Source organism: Chenopodium album, chromosome 26 (assembly GCF_948465745.1).
Source record: "Chenopodium album chromosome 26, dcCheAlbu1.1, whole genome shotgun sequence".
In the NCBI taxonomy this organism is placed as follows: domain Eukaryota; kingdom Viridiplantae; phylum Streptophyta; class Magnoliopsida; order Caryophyllales; family Amaranthaceae; genus Chenopodium; species Chenopodium album.
In genome coordinates, this window is record NC_137859.1 from 30,860,741 (window position 1) to 30,882,689 (window position 21,949).

The 21,949-nt window shown below is 31.7% G+C and overlaps 1 protein-coding gene across 1 annotated transcript; it reads left to right on the forward strand.

The window, feature by feature from the left end:
• Nucleotides 1-9,740: 9,740 nt before the first annotated feature.
• LOC145616496 (phosphatidylinositol 4-phosphate 5-kinase 9-like) lies at nt 9,741-20,935 on the forward strand. Its single transcript, XM_081671228.1, has 9 exons — nt 9,741-10,125; nt 10,873-12,224; nt 12,731-12,898; nt 14,019-14,184; nt 15,865-15,975; nt 16,823-17,010; nt 17,404-17,561; nt 18,913-19,078; nt 20,448-20,935. Exons 2-9 carry the CDS (start codon nt 10,948-10,950, stop codon nt 20,716-20,718), a joined length of 2,505 nt encoding a protein of 834 aa, XP_081527354.1. The 5' UTR covers nt 9,741-10,125; nt 10,873-10,947; the 3' UTR covers nt 20,719-20,935.
• The last annotated feature ends 1,014 nt before the right edge of the window (nt 20,936-21,949 follow it).

Genomic DNA, 21,949 nt, shown 5'->3' on the forward strand with positions numbered 1-21,949 from the left:
GTTGTTCACGTAATTTATTATTTTCCATCTTTAGTTATTTTCTACTTTACACAAGTGGGATTATATCACAATGAAGCCTTGTTTAAAGTAATTATATTACTCTTCTAATTAGCCTTTTTGCTTAAGAAAGGTACAATTGAATTTAAAAAGTACAACATGAGTAGAGGATTTTTTCTAGTGATAATAAAGAATTGCCATGTGGGTGTAAAACAATTTTTTAAAATGTATCAAGCTGTAGTTTATTTTTATAATGCAATTTTCCTTTACTTTTTAATCAATATCATTTTTTTTGACATGAGCTTAAACAAACAAACTAAAACGCATTATATGTTATTAACTGTGGGTAAAAATTTTGTCAGCTACGTACTTCATATGCAGAGTAAAACGCATTATATGTTTTCTTAGGCCTCTTACTGTACTTTGTAGTCTCTGATGAACAAGGGTGTATCTTATTTTCAAAAGGTACCCGAACCCGGCCCCTTTTGATTTTGTAAATGCCCCATTCTAATTGATGTCAATATGAAACTTTGACTAATATGTAACATTTTTTTAAACTTTAAGCAAGTAAAATAGTTGACATCTACACGTACATTATTTCCAATAATCATTATACTTAAATTATAAAAATGTCAAAAATCACGATTTGTACATTAAATTGATTATAACAAATTCTACACAACTATTGATATCACATATATCAAGTACTAACACATTAATTCAACATTGAAAATAAGAATGTTTATGTTGGAAATAAGTAAAAAATACTATCTATGTAAAAAAAAAAATAGTTGCATTGGAGGTATGTAATTATTTTAGTAAATGGGAATAGTTGCATACTTGCATTAGAAGTAGGTATTTATGAGAATAGGTTGTTATACTGATGAATTCAACTCAACGTCCTAAAACTTTGTATTGAACAAATTGTTACACTCAAAAACGATATACTTGTATATATTTTGCACATCAAATTGGAATGTTTGTTATTTGCTTTTTTTTTTTTATCTTGTATTTGGTGTATTTTTTTCTTAAGTTAATTTTGAAATGTATACCAAACCCTAATTTACTGAAGGGGGAAAGGTACACGATTATTAAAACAATAACTTTATAAAACCAAACACAAATTTGGAGTCAATATAAAAATTGTTTTAGTAAAAGTACCTTTAGCTTTGGTGCATCTTATACCGTTATACTATCTTATAGACTAATAAATAAAGACATAATATAAAAAAAAATAAAAATAAAAAATCCTAGCTGGATTGACGATAAGATTAAGTAATACACAAACAAAGGTAATCAATCACTAATAATGAACATCAATGCATTTAAAAAAGCAAATGTAAATTAAAGTAATCAACTAGTCCTCAATCATCCTTGCTATTGATAAATGTTTAATGTATTTAAACTCATCATCTCTTTTGTTAAACTTTCCACTCGAAAAGTAGTTATAACACTAAAAGCATAATGTTAGGTACATACATGCATGATAACATCCGACATCTTCTAAACTTCCTTTTCAAATTGGACTAGATTATATCACTACATTTGTTAGCATGCGAAAATAGTACAGTACTTCACTACTTCATATTGTTGTTGTTAGTTCTTGTCATGGATCCCACTTACAATTATTGTTTTGGATGATGTAGAAACTAGGAAAGAGCTATGGAATTACTTGTCCTCCATTAATAAATAAAATAAATTCTACGTGGAGTATAAATTAGCTACTCTCGAGGTTTTAGTGTTTTACTCATAAATAAAACCCAATTCGATGATAATTTCAATAAGCTAGTTGAACATCATTTTAAAAAGAAGGTAGTTATCATGCATCATTAGTGTGAAACTAGGGTGAGTTCGGTCTCTTCCTCTTAAGAAAAAAAAAAAAGTTACAGATTTAAAAATTCAATCAAGTTTCAAATATATTTTCACTAAATATAAATTATTTATGTCTAATAAATTTTAATCAGTTCCAATCCGATTTAAGATAGATTACCTTTGAAATTTCAAATGCGCTTTTTTTTTTTAAATGGGATTATAATGTGCTTATTATCTTTGTATACAATCAAGTTTCTATTAGCTTTAATTAATTAATTCAATCAAGTTTCAATTATTTAAATTATATACAATTTAGGTTTATAATAAGTTTCAATCAGATCCAATCCGATTTTATATTAACTTCAAAATTTTTAATGTGCTTAATATTCAATCAAGTTTGTATTAGGTTTTTGTTTCAAAAAAAAAAAAAAAGAGTTTTTATTAGGTTTAATAAGATCAATCAAGTTTCAATTATTCGCGTTAATAATATTATCTTTAATTTGAAATTTCTAATGTGCTTATCATCTCTAGTACGTAACATCGTTCTCTATTGAAGATATTGTCACAATAAATAATAAGTACCCCGTGCTGACAAGTAATATTTCGTTCTTTGAGAAGACATTGTCGCAAACTCACAATAATAGATACGAAGTACTAACTACTAAGTACCTCATGCTGACAAGAGCATTTTATGCAGTATTATTTTTATTATTAATATTATTATTATATTTTATTTATTGTCATGTTAATTATAATTACTACGAGTATATTATATTAGTTATTGTACTATTCCTTATTATTTACTAGATGAAACCCGTGCGATGCACGGGTCGGTCTATTATTTTTTTAAAAAATATTTTTCATATTTATGGGATTATATTTGTTGTTTTATTAGTTGTACGTAATATATCATTTTTTCCGTATTTGTTTTAAAATATTAGATAAAATTTCTAATCTCAAAAGATAACATTTCGTATTTAATTAATGTAACCATTAAAATCTCATTGGTCAATTATGCTTATGTGGCACTTGAATTATTTATTAAATATAACTATAATTTATAATCCTACATGGCACGTTATCTAATCTTAGGTGGCATAATCCTATTGTAACATTTTAAAAATATTAATCCCATGTGGCGCTCTAATAATTTTTTTAAAATAAAAATCCTACGTGGCGCTCTAAAATCTCGCAGAAGAACTCCCCTTTATATATATATATATATATATATATATATATATATATATATATATATATATTAGATTAATAATAATTTAGTTTAGTTCAATTTCATGGTAGGACATTTCACCTTAGGCCCTGTTCACTTCACCTTTAAAAAAAATATTCTGTAAAAATAATTTCAGTTTAGTAAAAATAATTTCAGTTCGGCAGAAAGAAGTTCAGTACAGTAAAAATAAATTCAGTTCAGTGAAAATATTTCAGTTCTGTAAAAATCAGTAACTAAGAAGAAATATAACAATAATTTAAGTTCAGCAAAAATAATTTTACTTCAGTAAAAATAATTTCAACTCAGCAAAAATAAGGTGAAGTGAACGGAGCCTTAATTTAATTTAGGAGTCTATTTCATTCAATTCAATTCAATTCAGTCTAATTCATCTCAAATGTCAAAACATCATGGCCTTAAAAAAAAATAATGCACTAATTAATAGTATAGATGATTAATAATGTATACAACTATTCCCTTCGTCTCTTAATGATAGTCCCTCCTGGCCAAATTTTAGTCTCAATTATAATGTTCACCTCATTTGATTTTTCTTCAAACAACCATTAGTATATTTTTACCAAAATTCCCTCCAATTTGCAACAATATTTGTGCAAATCTAATTAGATTTCCCATGTAAATTTTGCATTTGCATATATTATATTACTTTCTCTCTCTATTTTTTTGCATTACCTTTCCAATGTACTTTTACTATTTCTTATTCACGGAGTAAATTTTTTAATTCCCGTGAAATTTCACCAAAAAGGACTATCATTAAGGACGGGGGAGTATTATTAAATAAGACTAATTTTGCTTATATTTGGTATCATAAAATAATAACCCCTGTTATAATATACTCGATCTCATATAACAAAGTATTACGTACCGTTGTGATCACAAATTCTTAATTAAGGTGGACTTTCATTAAATTATTGTAAGATGGGTGAAAGTTACCCTAAAATTAAATATTTAAAGTTTTCCTTGTATATTACATAAGTTACCATTTTTCTACTTTAAAATTTAATCCTTAAAAACACTTATAGTTTTAGGGTAATCATATATTATCCTTCATAGCATATCATATACAGTATCTATTAGAAATCAATACTATATATTAAAAGGCGTTCTAAACAAAGTATACGTGCCATGTGGTGCTCTTCTCCCACATGTTTTCCATTGTATGTTAAATGTCAATAATAATCCTCCATATGTTTCATTGTATGTCAAATGCCAATAATAAAAATAAAAAGGTTATCCAACAAAATCGAACATGCAACTTTTAACTGTAAAGCTAAATGTCTTACCACCAATCTATGTCATACTTATGTTACTTTTTTTAATGCAAAACTAGTATGTACCCCGGGCGATGCCCCAGGTCGCTAGTTTGCGTACTTCTTGCTTTAATTTAACAATTATGTTCGACTATTTGTATAATTAGTGTCACCTTTTTTTTTTACTTTTTATTTTTTACATCATATGTATTTATATTTTAATCTTGTGAAAAATAAATGAATTATATTGGTATTATTACCTCTAATTTAATTAATAAGTGAAAGGAATATTATAATACTAGTTTTTAGCCCCGTGCAATGCACGGATTTATAAAGTAAGATGTATTTAATAATAATAGTAAATTGAAATTGAATTAATTGAAATTTTTTCAAATTTGAATTTATTACTGTAAATCCTTTAAATTCTTAATATAAATATAACAAAAGAATTTTAATTTTTTAATAGATTTTTTTAAGAAATTAAATAGAAAGCATTTTGGAGGGAAAATTTTTCACAAAATTATGCCAAGTGTCCCCCTTTGGTGATTACTTTAGTATATAGTATAGATTATGTGAAACTTGAAACATTAATAATAGTTGGTTGAGATGGTAAAAGTATTACTTATATATATCGGAGGTTATGGGTTCGAATCTTGTTGAAAGCATATTTTATTTTGTTAAATGAAGTGGCTAGCTTACATGGTGCATATACTTATGATGATGACGTGGCATTGTGACATAGACACAAATACTTTGAAGAGTGCCACGTGGCACCGTTCCTTTAAAAGGAACGCCTTTTAATATATAGTATAGATAGTAATAGGTAGTGAATGACAATATAAATATATAGCAAAATTAATTACTCTCTCTGTTCCTGAAAGTTCGACTTTCTTTGAAATTGCGCGATCTTCAATGAAAAAAATTGTAAAAAGTTGATATTTCATGGATTGTTTATAATAAGGAGAATCTAATAAGACAGCACATGCATGCTAATATATATTAATTGTATAACTCATAAATTGTGGTCAAAGTTATTTAATTTTGACCACATGAATAGTAAGTGAGTTGAATTTTTTGAAACGGAGGTAGTACGACAAAAAATTGCATAAATTGAAATGAAATTTAAATGTCAATCCCATGTAATGACCCAAGGGATTGCCCTGGCCTAAATATTAGTTACACATTAAAATACAAACAAAATCATTTCAATTTGAAAGTTACCCTTAAATGGATTAATTAATGTTACTATAAAATTATTAGAGTCACCCTTAATTGACCGCATCATTATAATAAAAAAATTAACGTAGGACTGCTTTATACAAGATTCATTATTTTGCCCGTCAAAAAAAAAAAAAAAAAAAAAAAAAGATTCATTGTTTTGTGATAGATTAGTATAGTTAATACTATAGAAAAACAAAATCACAACCCCTAGACGGCTAGGCGATATTTTTGTCAACTTTGACTACATATTAAGGCCCCGTTCTCTCTTTAATTTTTCTAAACTGAAATTATTTTTACTGAAATGAAATTATTTTTGCTGAACTAAAATTATTTGTACTGAACTTAAATTAATTATATTGAACTGAAATTATTTTTGCTAATTAAACTGACATTAATTTTACAGATTTTCTATTGTAATTATTTTTTAAGAAAACTGAATTTTACTAAACTAAACTTATTTTTACCGAACATGAATTATTTTTACTGAACTGAAATTAATTTTACTGAACTGAACTTATATTTACTAAACTGAAATTATTTTTACTTAATATTATTTTTGTTGAATGTATAAATATAAAATATGCTATGTATTTGTCATAAAACATAAAAATTGGAATTTATCAAATACATACAGTAATGTATTAATGTAGATATTTATTAAATAAAATAAGATACGTATAAATAATGTTAATACTTTTTTTTTTTTTTTTGAGGGATTAATAATGTTAATATTTAGTATAGAACAATGTTCATTGATTCATTCCCTAATTAGTCAATACATGATAAAAAAAATTCTTCTTTTTGTTGAAAATAGGTGATAGATTTACCTATGAGCTAAAGATACATATAAAGATATACGAAGTACATTACAAGTGTCTTTTTGATCTTTTTAGCGTGTGAAGTTGTACACTTACAACTTTACAAGGTCCATCCTAAAATTGTCAACTACTTTTTCTGAATAATTTATTTGGGTTAATGAGCAACTTACTTGTTAAAAAGTACTCCGTAAGAGCTAAGTACGTAGGTAGTCGTAGAGTATGCATACGTAATACGTAGGACATGAATACTTATCATAATTAATTATTTTAATTTATTAATTAATAAGACAATTAATGAATTTAAATTCTTTAATTATTATGAGGGACCTATTACTCTATTAGGCTAGCAAGTAGCAAGACAAATCTAAATTAATAAGCCTTCCCTTCAAATTGCACAACTTTATTATTACTCTTATATTGTCATCAATGGTGTCTATAGATAACATATTTTTAATTGACAATGACAATACTAATCACCTAGACACTAAGTATCAATGAAAACAAATAATATTGCAATATGAGGAATTACAAATCAAACACCAACTTTTGCCGACCTTTTTAGAGTTTTAGTATTATAATTTCTTTTGAAGAATATTTTAATTCGGACAAGTATTGGGTGAACATGTCTCATCAAGATAGTACTAAGAAAAGTATTGGGTAAGACATGTCTCAGTTCATTATGATATAGTATACATTCTCAGCCCTGCTCTTTTATTATCAAAGATATTTTGATTTTGTTCTATTTTTAATTAGCTGTATACATGTATTAATGTATTATAATCATCGCCCAAAACCCACATGTTTCACATCTTTTCAAAACCCTTATCCAAAAAATGTGTGAAATGCATGAGATAGGACCATATTCACAAATCGCAAATAATGAGTCCACTACCTCTTGCATTACAACATTCTACGTAGACGACGCATTATATAATTTAGGTATTATATAAGTGTATATAGAGCCACATATTTTAAAGATGTAGATGAGAACAATGTGGTCATCTTGTTTGGTACACAAATCTTAAACTTTATTAATAAAACAAGATGACATTTGCAAATAAAGTTACTTCGCACTTCTGTTCCTTAGAGAATGCTTTATTATTTTTTGTGTAAAAAATTTAAATCTTACAAACTTTGAACTTTGACCATGTTTCTTTTCGGAAGAAAATTATGGGAAATAGTACTATATCAGGTTTCACTAAAGTTTGAAAACTTTAAGAGAAATAGTTCAAACAAACACATATTTCTTTTGTTTAGAATTAATTGTAACATGAGTGTGGGTAGAGAGATTAAGAAAAGAATAATGCTATACATAATTCTTAAGGCTACATATAAGCATTAAATACAATTTAAAAAATTGTTTAAATTTATGATTTCATTACAAAAACACACTAATTACATTGAAAAAATAATCAATTTGGATAAGCAGTGGGTTTTGGTCCCCACATGGACATGATATTAATAATAAAAAAAAAAAAGTCTTGTACAATGAAAAGGAAGTTAGTGGGTGTTGATTCCACATAGGATACTTTTGGTATTTTAGTAGGAAAAACTTACTAAAATTAATTAACATTGCAAATAAACCTATTTTAGAAATGTGTTACTCAGTACAACTTAGGGCCTGTTTACATTTACTTAATTTCAGTTCAGTTCAGTTCAGTTCAGCTCCAATCAGTTCAGTTCAGTTCAGTTCAGTTCCAATCAGTTCAGTTCAGTTTAGTTCAGCTCTTAATTTCCCTCTCACATAAAATATTCATTTCAGCTCAATTCAGTTCAGTTCAGTTCCAATCAGTTCAGTTCAGTTCAGCTCCAATCAGTTCAGTTCAGTTCAGCTTAGTTTAGTAAATATGAACAGGCCCTTATTCTAGAAAAAGTTTATTAGATTATATTTATGTTTATTTTAAAATAGGGAAATTCTCATAGGTAGTCTCGTACTTTTACATATTTCAGTTGGTAGCCACTTTTTTTTGTGAATTATCTTTGGTAGCCTCAAACTCTTAACGTTTTCACTCCCGTAACCATATTTAACATAAACTGTTAAGTGGGTGAAATTTAATCGAATTAATTTTAATTTAATTTTTTTAAAAAAATTAAAACACCCCTCCCCCACGCACTAGCCCAGCACCTCCCTCACCAAACAAGTAGGTGGCTGGGCACCGCCACCAACGCCGTCAGTGAAGGTGGAGATGGGAGGGGGTGGCTGGGCAGATTAGGGGAAGGGTTGTTTTTTTTTTTTTTTTTTTTTTGAAGCATTATTTTTTTTAAGATTAATTACATTATGATATAACTAATCTTAGACCTTAGTTAAGCAATTTTTTTAATCATTATAAAGCTAATTTCGGTTAAATTTAACATCAACTAACGATTTTACCTCAATAAAGTTATGAAAGTAATTTCTTAAGAGTTGGCGGATACCAAAGATAATTCATATAAAAAGTGACTACCAATGAAAATACGCAAAAGTACAAGGTTATCAATGAGAATTTCCCTTTAAAATATTAGTATCTAAATTTTGTAATTTATTTGCATTCGAAACAGAAAACATTTACTACGTTTTTTTTTAAATGTGTTGTGAAATACTAAAAACAGTATAATTTAATACCAAAACGTTACTAACGTAATAAAAGACTAAAACTATTTTTTTTTTAAGGGTAAGAAAAAAGGAAAACATCAGGAACCCCTTCTCACGAGGGGTATTCGTAATGCAAAAAGACTCAAACTATTAGAGGACCGATAAATCATCTTTAAAAAGTGTACAATACTATAATAATACGAAAAATTTAGCATGGTACATAGACTTGCGATTTTGAGGTCAAGAGTTGTGGGAAACTCACCTTGTGACTTTGAGGTCGATTCCCTTACCTCTCCCTCTACTCTCAAGCAATGACCTGGGAGCTGGGCTGGCTAAACCTGTGAGAGGTGCCGGCTAAGGGCCTGTTCATATTTACTTAATTTCAGTTCAGTTCAGTTCAGTTCAGCTCCAATCAGTTCAGTTCAGTTCAGTTCAGTTCCAATCAGTTCAGTTCAGTTTAGTTCAGTTCCAATCAGTTCAGTTCAGTTCAGCTCTTAATTTCCCTCTCACATAAAATATTCATTTCAGCTTAATTCAGTTCAGTTCAGTTCAGTTCCAATCAGTTCAGTTCAGTTCAGCTCCAATCAGTTCAGTTCAGTTCAGTTCAGTTCAGCTCAGTTCAGTAAATATGAACCGGCCCTTAATATAGTCCTTCTTCTTACCTTAAAAATTGAATAATAATAATAATAATAATAATAATAATAATAATAATAATAATAATAATAATTAAAAAAAACATAGACTTTGTATATCCATACTATTTACAGCCTCAATATCGAGTATCAGACATAAGACACATTGTTTCCCCTAGGCTAATGTGGAGATATAATATACTGAAGGAGACATATATGGCCATGTGAGTGGTGAAGTTGTGTTGAAATAAAAAGGAAACTTTTTAATTCAACTGCTACACTTTTACGCTGAACAAATTAATGCTAGATTTCATTTTTCATCCTTTTAAGCTGAAACCAGGAGGAAAGAGAATTAATTAGAATATAAAATATTCTCAAATTTGGGGGGTCTTTCAATAATCGAAGATTTGAAGGCTTAAGTTTGGAGCTTTCAGTATCACATCATCTGAAAAAGATTTAACAAATAAAGGGTTTATATTTATTTGACCCACCTTTAAATATTTTTTTTTTGTCCCTATTTTTCACAGAAGATAAGCATATTGCAGGAGAATTCTTCATCTGCTTTGTTTTTTCAATCTGGGTATTTCTCTATCTCTTAATTTCTGTTTATAATTTCTGGGTTTTTCTGGGTTTTTAACAATTTGTTGGAAGGTTGACTATATATGTTGTCATATTTGAGTTCATTGGTTTCATCATCATTGCTATTACTTTATAAGTATGAATAAAGCAAAAGATTTATCTAGGATTTTGTTGTCTTTTTGTTTTTTGTTTGCTGTAACTTTTTGTATTATTTAGGTTCTTTTGGAATTACAGTAACAATGTTTTAGATAAATGATGAAGTGGTGAAAGTGTAACAATAGTGACAATCTTTTTGTATTTATGTTTAAGAATTTTTTTGCACAGTGTCCTAGGAATATTGATCCTTTTTATTTGGTGTTTTTGCTGGTATTGTTGGTAAATTTCTTCAAGTGCATCATCAGATCCATGGGGATGTGTCAGTAATATGTTTGTATAAGTTAATAAAGTCTTCGGGTAGTATCGGAAACTTGGGATCAAATTCCGTCTACATCTATATCTTCGCGGTGTCTTATATACCATAATTTGAAAACTTGTTGAATTTGCACCGACTTTTGTGATAGAAAGTGAGCCTAGAAATTGCTTGTTGATGTTTGAATTCTTTGGAATAACAAGGGTTGGTGGAACTACCATTTTCCACTTTCTGTGGATGGACCCCTAACTTTAAGCTTGAAGTCTTTTGGGTAGATTCTTTTGTTTCCTAATATTTGGGTTTTTATTTTTCTTGATTGTGTATTTTTTGGTCCTGCAGTTGTAATTAGACTTTGGGGCTGTTAATGGTACTTTGAGGGCAATATACTCAACCTGAAATTTTTGAGTCTTATGCATGTCTGACCCCGTGGCAGCTGTCGAAAACGGGGGAGGAGTAGCATTGTGTCCAGCGAGAACTCAATCTCTTAATGTCTTTGCTTCGAATTTAAAAGACGGCATTGGTGCTGTTTCGAATGGGGAAATCTCTCGTACATCTTCCACGGCTTCTGGATTTCGAGTGGGAGATATCGAACTACCGAATGGAGAATCTTATTCAGGGTCATTGCATGGAAATGTGCCTGAGGGGTCTGGGAAGTATAAATGGTCAGATGGTTGTGCTTATGACGGTGAGTGGAGAAGGGGGATGAGACACGGGCGGGGCAGGCTTAGCTTTCCTTCTGGAGCAGTTTATGAGGGTGAGTTTTCGGGTGGTTATATGAGTGGCCAAGGTACATATTCGTGGCCAGGGCGTATGACATATAAGGGTCGATGGAGACTTAATGTTAAACACGGATTGGGATATCAAGTTTATGCCAATGGTGATATCTTTGAGGGATCCTGGATGCAGGGATCTCCAGAGGGGCCTGGGAAATATACATGGGTAAATGGGAATGTTTACATAGGAGATATGAAAGGAGGAAAGATGTCTGGAAAAGGATGCCTTACTTGGATTAACGGAGATATGTTTGAAGGTAGTTGGCTGAACGGAATGATGCATGGGTTTGGAGTTTATACATGGAGTGATGGTGGTTGTTATGTGGGAACTTGGACACGAGGCTTGAAAGATGGGAAGGGTGCATTCTATCCGAATGGTAGCAAACTTCCAGCTGTCCAAGAGCTCTACTTAGGTGCTTTAAGGAAACGAGGGGTATTACCAGATTTGAAGAAGCAGAACCAGGTGTCCCATCTTCATCAAGCATCCACAGTGAACATGGGAAATGTCAAGGTTGGCAGAAGTCGTGAAGCTCGTCGCCATCCATCTGATAAGCTTTCAAAAGGTAATTTGCTAAATCTTGAGCAATCCCGTGAAAAAAATATATCTCTTGAGAGACGTTGGAGCCTTGAAGTCGCAATTGAAAAGGTTATTGGACATGATACATCATCTGGTTTCGCTGAATCACTTACTGAAGGAAGAGATAAAGAAGCTGAGACAAATATTCCTATTGTTGAACGGGAGTATATGCAAGGTGTTTTGATCAGTGAGATGGTTGTTAATAATTCATTTTCTCCAAGGTCTAAAAGAGCAAAAAGGAGGCAGAGGAAACTAGCAAAAGACGTAAAGAGACCAGGTGAAGCTATCATTAAAGGTCATCGAAGTTATGATTTGATGCTCAGTTTGCAGCTAGGGATAAGGTAAATTCACCTTCTTTACTCTGATTTAACACAGTTCTCCAGGTATTCATTTTTGTTGTTGGTTTTCATGCCATCAAGCAATTTATTTATTAAGATAGAGTCTTCACACTTTCTTCGGAATAGTAGAACATGATGCAATTGTTCAATTAATATCTATAAATCATTTGAGATTTCATAGCTCTGTTTTGGCCTAATGGTAGACCAAAGTTTGTACTGAAATTGGAAGTCTGAGACTCAGAGTTATGGGCTGCTGTTTTCCACAGTCTAATTTGATTTAGCTGATATAAGTAATGTTCTTCTTAGAGCCTTGGATCTTTCTCAAAATTTTTGTATTCCTTATCCCATTTTGGTGTTAGACAATTTTCTTGTTTATTTTGTAACCAATGTTTTTTTGCCATTGTTGGAAAGAGTTGAAAAGGCATGCTTGTGTTATCATATACGTTTTCATACATATGATGGTGGATTCTTCGGTATGCTATACTGAACTTGCATTAGATTTTGATCAGATATACTGTGGGAAAGATAACTCCTATACAAAGACGAGAAGTTCGAGCATCTGATTTTGGTCCACGTGCAAGCTTTTGGATGAATTTTCCTAAAGAAGGGTCACAATTGACACCCCCTCATCAATCAGATGATTTCAGATGGAAAGATTATTGTCCAATGGTTTTCAGGTTTGTTGTGGACTCTGAATTCCTTAGACATCTTTGCATATACATTTTAATTCATAAAGTCTATAAAGAGTCTGATCAGACCCCAGAATTAAGTAGATCTTTACTAGTTGTCATTAAGAATTATGCCCTACTTGCCGTCAGCAATGCACATTCAGATTTAATTTAGTGAAACTCACATTTGATGACTCATGGTCATGTTCTCATGCAATGAGCTCACTTTGAAATGCATGGTCCTTCATAGATATAACTATAGAATGATTTAATCTAATTTAAGAATTGAATTGTGGGTGTTTGATATGTAATAGCAACCATGAAGATAATGCTGTTGCTTCTACTTTACTCTTATGCTAATGCATTTCTGAGGTATCACTTCTGTTTTAAATATGATAATGTTTTGGATTGGGCTCCAAATATTACACATGTTGCAGACATATTTAATAAGCAAATTATCTTATCATGAGAAGGTTTTCTTTCATTCTTCCCCCTCATCTTCACTTTTTCTGTGGGGTTTATTATCAAGTTTTTGTCATATTTGCCATGATAACTTTGGAGTGGGTGTCTTTTCATGGGCCCAGAATTTGTAAGGCTTTCATGGCTGTGGAAGATGGGTTTCTTAAAAGTGCTTAGTATCAGGCCTTTTTCTTTCTACTGACTTTTAGGACTTTTTAAATAAACTTGTTAGTATCATATGCTTCCACCTACTCAATAAGAGGGTAGTGTTTTTTTTTTTTTTTTTTTTTTCCCTGTTGCAAAGGTTCGCCTAGCAAGGAAGGTAAGAAAGTCAAACACTCATCTCGGGGAAGGTGACAGGAGACTCTGATCTCTGTTTGGAAATGAGTCTCTACAGAATGTAAATATTTAACAGATTCTTTCTGCAGAACATTTGTAAAGTTCTATGGCAGCTTGCAAAAACATGAGCAGTGCTTATTCAGATGTGTTTTAAAGTTTGCCTTTCTTATATCAGAGTATCTATAGGATGTGCTTCTTTAAAGTTATACTTGTCCATTACGTAATGAGAGACTTGTCTCTTCCTCCCTCTTCATTCAGTTTATGGGCATTCATCACACTCTTTAGATCATCAGCTTTTACACTTGAAAGGCTAACATGCTTATTTTTGTAGAAACCTGAGGGAGATGTTCAAAATAGATGCTGCTGACTACATGATGTCCATCTGTGGAAATGACGCCCTGAGGGAATTATCATCGCCTGGGAAAAGTGGCAGTGTCTTTTTCCTCTCTCAAGATGATCGCTTCATGATTAAGACGCTGCGGAAGTCTGAAGTAAAGGTTGGGGCTTAGCTTATATCTTATGTTCTGTCATAAATTTCAGTTTTCTTTCTATTTCACATTTTCACTTCACCTTTTGCATGTTTGACTTCAATTCTCTCTTAAGTAGATATCATGTCTTTTTTTTATAATACTGTGTATTCTGTTGTTAGAACCATGTGACCTTAGTAGTTGGTGTGAAGTTTCTAATAGTGTTAGTTTTCATATGCTTTATTTAGCTTTCATGATTTTTTTAGACAATTATAACTAAAGGTCATATGCATAAAAATCTCTATTCTAGAATCTAGACATTATATCATCCTTCACAATCACCATGTATCATTCATTTGTTTGGCTCATAAAATTCTTTTGTTGGTCCAAATGTAATCTCCTGCCCTGTTAATAACTTTGTACAGTACACAGGCTGTGTTTAGTCTGAAGCAGTATAAACAGTAATTCTTTACGGATCCTGCATTTCTGCCATCAGTCTAGGAGACTAAGGTTATGTAGCCTTTACGATTTTGTGATAGTGTAAACATGTGGGGAGCTTGTTTCAAAAAGATATACGAATAACATCTATAAAAGGGATAGATTGACTAACCAAACTATAAAATCGGATTGTACAAGCCATTTTTGTTATAAGGAATGTAGTAGTATGTGATGTCAATTTCACTCAGTCGCATACTGCATATTATCAATAGTGGTTTCAAAAAAAAAAAAATGTTGTAGAGCTATAATAACATCAACTAAAGAATATAGAGGTTACTACGTCTTATACAATTTTACTATAATAGTAGCTTAATAAGCATCTAGAGAATGGATGCCTTTCTAACATTTGCTTCTATCTCGTTTGACTGAAACTTCTACATTTGTTAGATGGTGCTATAAGTCTTTTCCCATCCAATTTTTGTCCGTATTCTTTATTCAATCCCTAGATATGCTGATTTAGCTGCTCTTTTTGTTTTTTTTTTTTTTTCCGAATTCCAACATTGTTGCTGGTGCTTCTAGATTTTGTATGTCAAATTAAACCTCAACAGTTCTCATTACTAACTGTTGGTGCCCTTCTTTCAGCTTTAACATATTAAATTTCTATTCACATTGATGTTAGCAGCATGAGAATACTTTTATTTTGTTTGTTTGCCAGTTGTTCCCTTCATATATTCACTGAAACTCGAGATTATATCAATCATCTTTTGAAGATGAATACATGATGTTCTAAATTTGAAAGTCTACTAGAAGATTCCGTAAGATTTCACTGGGATTGTTTATGACCATCTCTGGCCAGAGAGGTTCATAGTTTACTGATTGTATTCAAAGCCTGTAGGAGTGTGTAAGTTCTGGTTTGATTAACAGATGAGATTTTAGGCATGTGAGCTAAGTGGGGCAATGTATTGATTGTATTCCTTTAGTTTGTTTAGATGTTTAATAATCTATTCTGGAAGGAGGTATACCTGCGTATCTGTGAGGCTAGGCTTAAGTTTGAAAAATGATTTATCATCAATAGTAGACATAAGTGGCACTGCTGTTGATGTTTTGCATGCTTGGTTTCTCTAATAAATTTTGTCTCCATGTGAATTTCACTATGCTGCTTACTACTGCTTAACTAGATTGAAGGCTATAAATGTCAATCTGCTATTATTCTGTTGCAAAAATTGTGTGGAACTTATGATCAACTTCTGCTAATAGTGTGCATTGATTTAGGTTCTTTTGCGGATGCTTCCTGAGTATCACCATCATGTGCGTACACACGACAATACACTTATTACCAAGTTTTTCGGCCTTCACAGGATCAAACCTTCTAGTGGTCAAAAGGTAACATAGTTGTACTGTATTGAGTAACAGCATAAACTACCATTGGGAGCTTTATAGTTTATCCTAGAGTTATTCCTTTTCTAATATAATCCCTTCGTTTTGAGATAATTGTTACATTTTTCTATCTTGGCCGTTTCAAATTAATAGTTTGGGACTTTGGGTCATATGACCCATAATATTTTAGTACTATTTCTAAACATTTGCCCCCACTTGCCTTGTTTTATTTCTCCCCCGGTCTCTATTTGATGTACTTTCCACATAAAGGCATCCTTATTTACTTGACACATTTCTCTATCTTTCCTTAAATTGCTTAGACCCATATATATTTTTTTTAATTATTTCTCTCTTTTAAATTTGGACCTACTACCCACAAACTACAATAAGGAAATACCTCAGCACCCACTAAGTATAATATAAACTCCAACTACCCACAAAATATAATAGGATTTTTTTAAAAGAAGAAAAAAAAAACTCCACTACCCACCATTAATAATTAAAAAAAATGTCCTACGACTTCTGGTTACTGTCATAGAATAAAATAAAAAGTCAATGAGTTTGCATGAAATTATTTGCCGGAGAAAGAGTGTCGAGTACATAGGGACGGAGGGAGTGTTCTTCTATTACAATGTTCTACTCTTTACACTTCTCTTATTATCGTAGTGATCACCTTGGTTTATTAGAGAAGAAAAGTGTAACCATTATGCCGAAACGGAGGAAGTAACTAAAAAATGTAGCAGTAGTTAAGGCTTATATTCTTTTGGTGACCATTTGTCATCCCAAAAAGTTCGTTTATGATTTGGATTAAGTCCCTAGAGACTTAACTTTGTCATGATTTGGTTTCTTGCAGTTTAGATTTGTGGTGATGGGAAACATGTTCTGCACTGAATTAAGGATTCATCGAAGGTTTGACTTGAAGGGATCTTCTCTAGGGCGCTCAGCAGATAAAGTTGAAATTGATGAAAACACAATTCTTAAAGATTTAGATCTAAACTACAGCTTTTACTTAGAGCCCTCTTGGAGGGAGGCACTATTAAAGTAAGTCATGATAAAATTTTAACTGTGTGTCTTAATGTGTATGTTATTGGACTTTGTATCCGCATTGACCATCTCACTGGCCTAAGTAACTACAAAGTGGGGATCCTGCTATGTTACTGTCACATCCTGTAAAGGTTTTAGCTATTGAATGTCCCTTTAATTATTTGCCTTGTGAGATGGATGGATTAACAAAGTTTTGATTTACTGAAGTGACTGTATGATAATTGGAACAATTTTATATGTTTGAAGTATTTCTGTGAGCTTTCAGGCCATCTGCTCTTATCATCCATTTTGAACTTCTTTCTATAATGACTGAACAGGAATTTGTAATTATTGATTCATGTATGATCTGGTGGTTTTCATATCTGACTAATTCTGTATGGAACTTTGCAGCCAGATTGAGACTGATAGTAAATTCTTGGAGTCGCAGCACATAATGGATTACAGTCTTTTGCTAGGAGTGCATTATCGTGCTCCTCAGCACCTCCGTTCAATCATGTCTCGTACTAGGAGCATGAATTCAGATGGTTTGGGCGTTGTAGCTGAAGAAGGTTTGTTTCTGAGCTACTACCAACTATTTTCCTTTATATGAAATTTAGCTTTTGAAATGTAGCTTTTTCAGAAGTGTACAGTTAAGGAGTGAAAGAGTTTCTAAATAGAGGTTTATTATTAAATTTCTGACTTGAGTGCTGCCTAAACATGTCCACATTGGATCAAATGGATCAATTTTTTTTTTCACTCTGATAGGATTTATACTATCCAATTATATAGCAGTTGAGCTTAGTCCATTGTTTTCTTGCATGTTTATATGACCATATGGGGGTGTTTGGGAAGTGGGAATTGTGGGTGGGATTGGGAATTTTAATCCCAATTGAAAAAATAAGCCATGTTTGTTTGGTGGGAATGGGAATAAAAAGGGGATTGGGAATGAGATTATTTATGGGTGAATTCCCACCATTTTATTACCTAGGGAGGGTAGGTAATAAATGGATGGGAATGGGAATAGGGGTGAAATGACATTTTTGCCATTACTAAAAAGAATAAAATAGTATTCTTAGTAAGGATATATTTGTAAAATTGTTATTTATTCCTTATATATTCCCACCCACTATCCAAACAAGGTATTGGCATATTTTCATGTATTCCCATCAATTAATTCCCAATCCCATTCCCACCTTTTAATCCCCAAACTCCCATTTCCACAATCCAAACGCCCCCTATATGTATTTGGAAAGAAGGAAATTTCACTGCTTTACCCCTTCAACTCTTCAACTAAGATTCTCTTAGATGAATTATATGCATGATGCCAGATTTCTATATCTACCCATGATGGCCCCTTTAGTTGGTGGTAATAAACAGAGGTAATGAGAACAGATTTTAAGTGTAATCTAGCAAGGAAAGTATCATCCTAATGCCCTTGTTGGCATTGGCATAAGATTTTCCTTACAAATTCATTCTCATTACCAGACATCCTTTGAACTTTGTTGATACTTGATAGTACTAATTTTGACAAACGTGGTCTTCTTCTCCACTCTTTCTTCCGTAGCTGTTATTTGCCTTACAGCATCAGTGCTACTGAATGTCATTGGGCTTGTAAGCTTTGTTCTTAAGTCACTAGCAGAGCCATGTATGGTTACAGTGTTGAAGGAAACTGTAATCTAATAGGAACAAAGAATTTTGAGTGAACTTGATCTACTGCTTGACGTGATATGATGCAAGCTTAAGATAAATATTCCCAGTGGTGCAAACTCTTGAAAAAGTGGTGATGACTGTAAAGTCGTGAATCATTTCCTTTTACCACTTGTCGAGATAATGTTATTTGTTGGTAATCCATGAACTTACTAGAAAATGCAATGTGCAATTTTTCTATATTTTGATATATCTAAATGGACATAATGGTAGATGCTTGGGATGATGGCATGTTTGCTTATCCACAAAGCCTTGTACTGGTTCCAAGAGGAGACGACAGCAGTGTTGTTGTGGGTTCTCATATAAGAGGCAGTAGACTGCGGGCAGCTTCTGCTGCAGGTCATGAAGAAGTGGATTTGCTCCTTCCGGGCACAGCTAGGTATGTAACTCACTTTTCAAGGTTTTCCTCAGTATGTCCACCAGACATATCTGTATGTGCTTTATTCTTTTCCTTTTACAATATATATACTAGTTCTTTGCCCGAGCAACGCTCAACATATTCACAGGAAAAAATTATATTTATATATTATTATAAGTTTGTATTTGTTTATAGATTGTGTATATTTTTAATATTTTTTTTATTTAAAATTGTAGTTATTGTTCTATTATTTAGGCTATTTTTTTTTTTTAAAAAAAAAGGTTTTTTTTTCATCAATTATCTTTTTTTTTTCCTAAGGAAAATAATTAAAAAATTAAAAAGTTTTTGGCGGGAATTTTTTTAATGTAAACATGACACGTGTAATTCTAGAATATTCCTGGTGATTACTTTAGTATATAGTATTGATTGATATATATATATATATATATATAAATATATATATATATATATATATATATATATTTTAAATCGATTGGTTTCATTTGTGATGGGATGTTCACCCTCTGCGAGTCTGCGGGCCACTACATGTAAATCAAAGGACAAGTATGAGACTTAATGACCTTTACGGTAACCATGAAACTAAGTCATTGTTGGGAAAATAAGGTTTCATTTGGTCATATAATGTGTTTATGTGAGCTTAATTGGAGCCTTGAGGGATCTCACTTAGTCACTTTTTCTTTGAGTGTTGAGGCATGTTGCTTATCTAGCTGTCAAATACTTCTGTCTTTGACTTCCAGTTAGTGGTTTTATCTGTCTCTTTTGAAGGACATTTTGAAGTGAAATTTAAATTTGATTAAAAAAAAGATTATTCAATTATAAAACAAAGTGAAGGTTGGAAAAAGCTGTGTATTTCTTTCATATTCTTTACCATTTTGCTATTCTCTTGACCGAAATTTGAGGGTGTCAGATGAATCGGGAAGCTGGGCTATTGGAAACTTAGAAGCAAAAGTTCCGTCTAAGAGAAACGTCACATGTATATCTTCTCTAGTGGTGGCTGCCTATATATACTTTCTTGCATGATACTTTCTTCATGAGAGGATTTATATTAGGGGTAAAGGGTAATATAAACTAATAGTTGCTGTCTACACACCCACTATAGCAAGGTTTATCTCTCTCCTCTCTAATGCTAGGCCTTGCAGCCGCAACTGCCCACTTTTTTCTCTCTGAACCTCTTTGCATAATCTTCATGCAACCCTGCCATATCTTTCTAAACTTAAATAGTTAAATATAGGATATAGTATGGATTTTTTTCATGTTAGCTAAGGGTGACAATGACCTTATGGTTTTCTGCTAATTCCATCCGCATCTCTATCACTGATACTTCTTGATCTAAATTGATGGTTTCCATCTTTTGACTTTCTTTTGCTAGGCTTCAAATCCAACTTGGAGTGAACATGCCAGCAAGAGCGGAGCGCACTCTAGGGGAGTCTGAAGCACCACATCATGAGGCTTATGATGTTGTCTTATACTTAGGTATAATTGATATACTGCAGGATTATAACATGACCAAGAAGATCGAGCATGCGTATAAATCTCTTCAATTCGATTCATTGTCCATATCAGCAGTCGACCCAACGTTTTACTCTCAACGTTTCTTAGATTTTATTCAAAAAGTTTTCCCACCTTTAACTGAGACTTGAACAGTTTCTGACTACTACTTTTATTTAATTTTCAACAAAAAAAAAAGCCTCTGTAAATCTAGTGAATGTCATTTCTTGTTTTAAAGTGCGTTTATTTTCTTCAAAAGCAACAAAAAAAGTGTTCGTGAACATGATGGGGTTTATAATCTGCATCATCATTTTTGTGCTTGGTCTGTATTAAACTATTATGTATAGTAAATAGATTCATTTTTGTGTATGATTTTTGTTAGGGGTGAGCAAAAAATCAGGGTACTTGAATTGAAACCGGAACTTGTTAGGAACTAGCAGTTATGAGTAGCAAAATTGGGAACTTATTGCAACATGTTACAGTTCAAGTCCTCAATTTTCCGGAGCCAAAACCCCACCAACACCAGTGTTAATATCAGGTACCTAGATGCTAGAAGTCTAGAACCACAACCGGAGTGTATGAGCCCACATCGTTAATCAATCTAAGCCAAGTTTTAAAAAGAAAAAACGAATAGAAAGACAACTTTAGCCTAGATCATAAACATATTTATGTCCAAATCATGCAACACATCTTTTTTCTAAATAAATCGGAAAAAAAACTATTCAAGTATAATGGGCACCTGCACTCGGTTGTTCAAGTTTCGGTTTGCATTCTTTGCAACAAGCTTCGGCTTTGGTTCTAATCTTGAGGAACTTGTTGTAGTAGGTTTTGACCCGGGAATTTTAACAGGTACCTTGTATTGCTCACCCATCCCCTAATTTTGGTATAGTTGTGTGAAAGAGTTGATTTGTTCATATACCCGCTAAGGCCCTGTTTGATTCACCTTAATTTTGCTGAACTGAACTTATTTTTACTGAACTAAACTTAATTATACTGAACTGAAATTATTTTTACTGAAATTAAATTATTTTTACTGAACTGAAATTATTTTAACTGATTTTCTATTATAATTCTTCTATAAGAAAACTGAATTTTACTAAACTGAACTTATTTTTACTGAACTAAAATTATTTTTACTGAACTGAACTTATTTTTACTGAACTGAAATTATTTTTACTTAATATTATTTTTTTTAAGGCGAAAAGAACAGGACCTAACAATCTCAACAAAAAACATACTTAGAAAATAATTTACAATCGTGCACAAAATGAAAACTTAGCGTTGTAAATAGGCAATCTCCGACAAATGTAGAAAAGAGAGGGATGAATTTCCATCCTCCTAAAATGTCAAATGTAATTGTAGGCTAATGTAATTCTAGAAACT

Bases quoted from the DNA above. Each gene is read 5' to 3' on its own strand.
- LOC145616496 (XM_081671228.1), top strand. From the start codon at position 10,948: ATGTCTGACCCCGTGGCAGCTGTCGAAAACGGGGGAGGAGTAGCATTG. The intron at 12,225-12,730 runs GTAAATTCACCT...GATTTTGATCAG, and splicing joins AGTTTGCAGCTAGGGATAAG to ATATACTGTGGGAAAGATAA. The intron at 15,976-16,822 runs GTAACATAGTTG...GGTTTCTTGCAG, and splicing joins AACCTTCTAGTGGTCAAAAG to TTTAGATTTGTGGTGATGGG.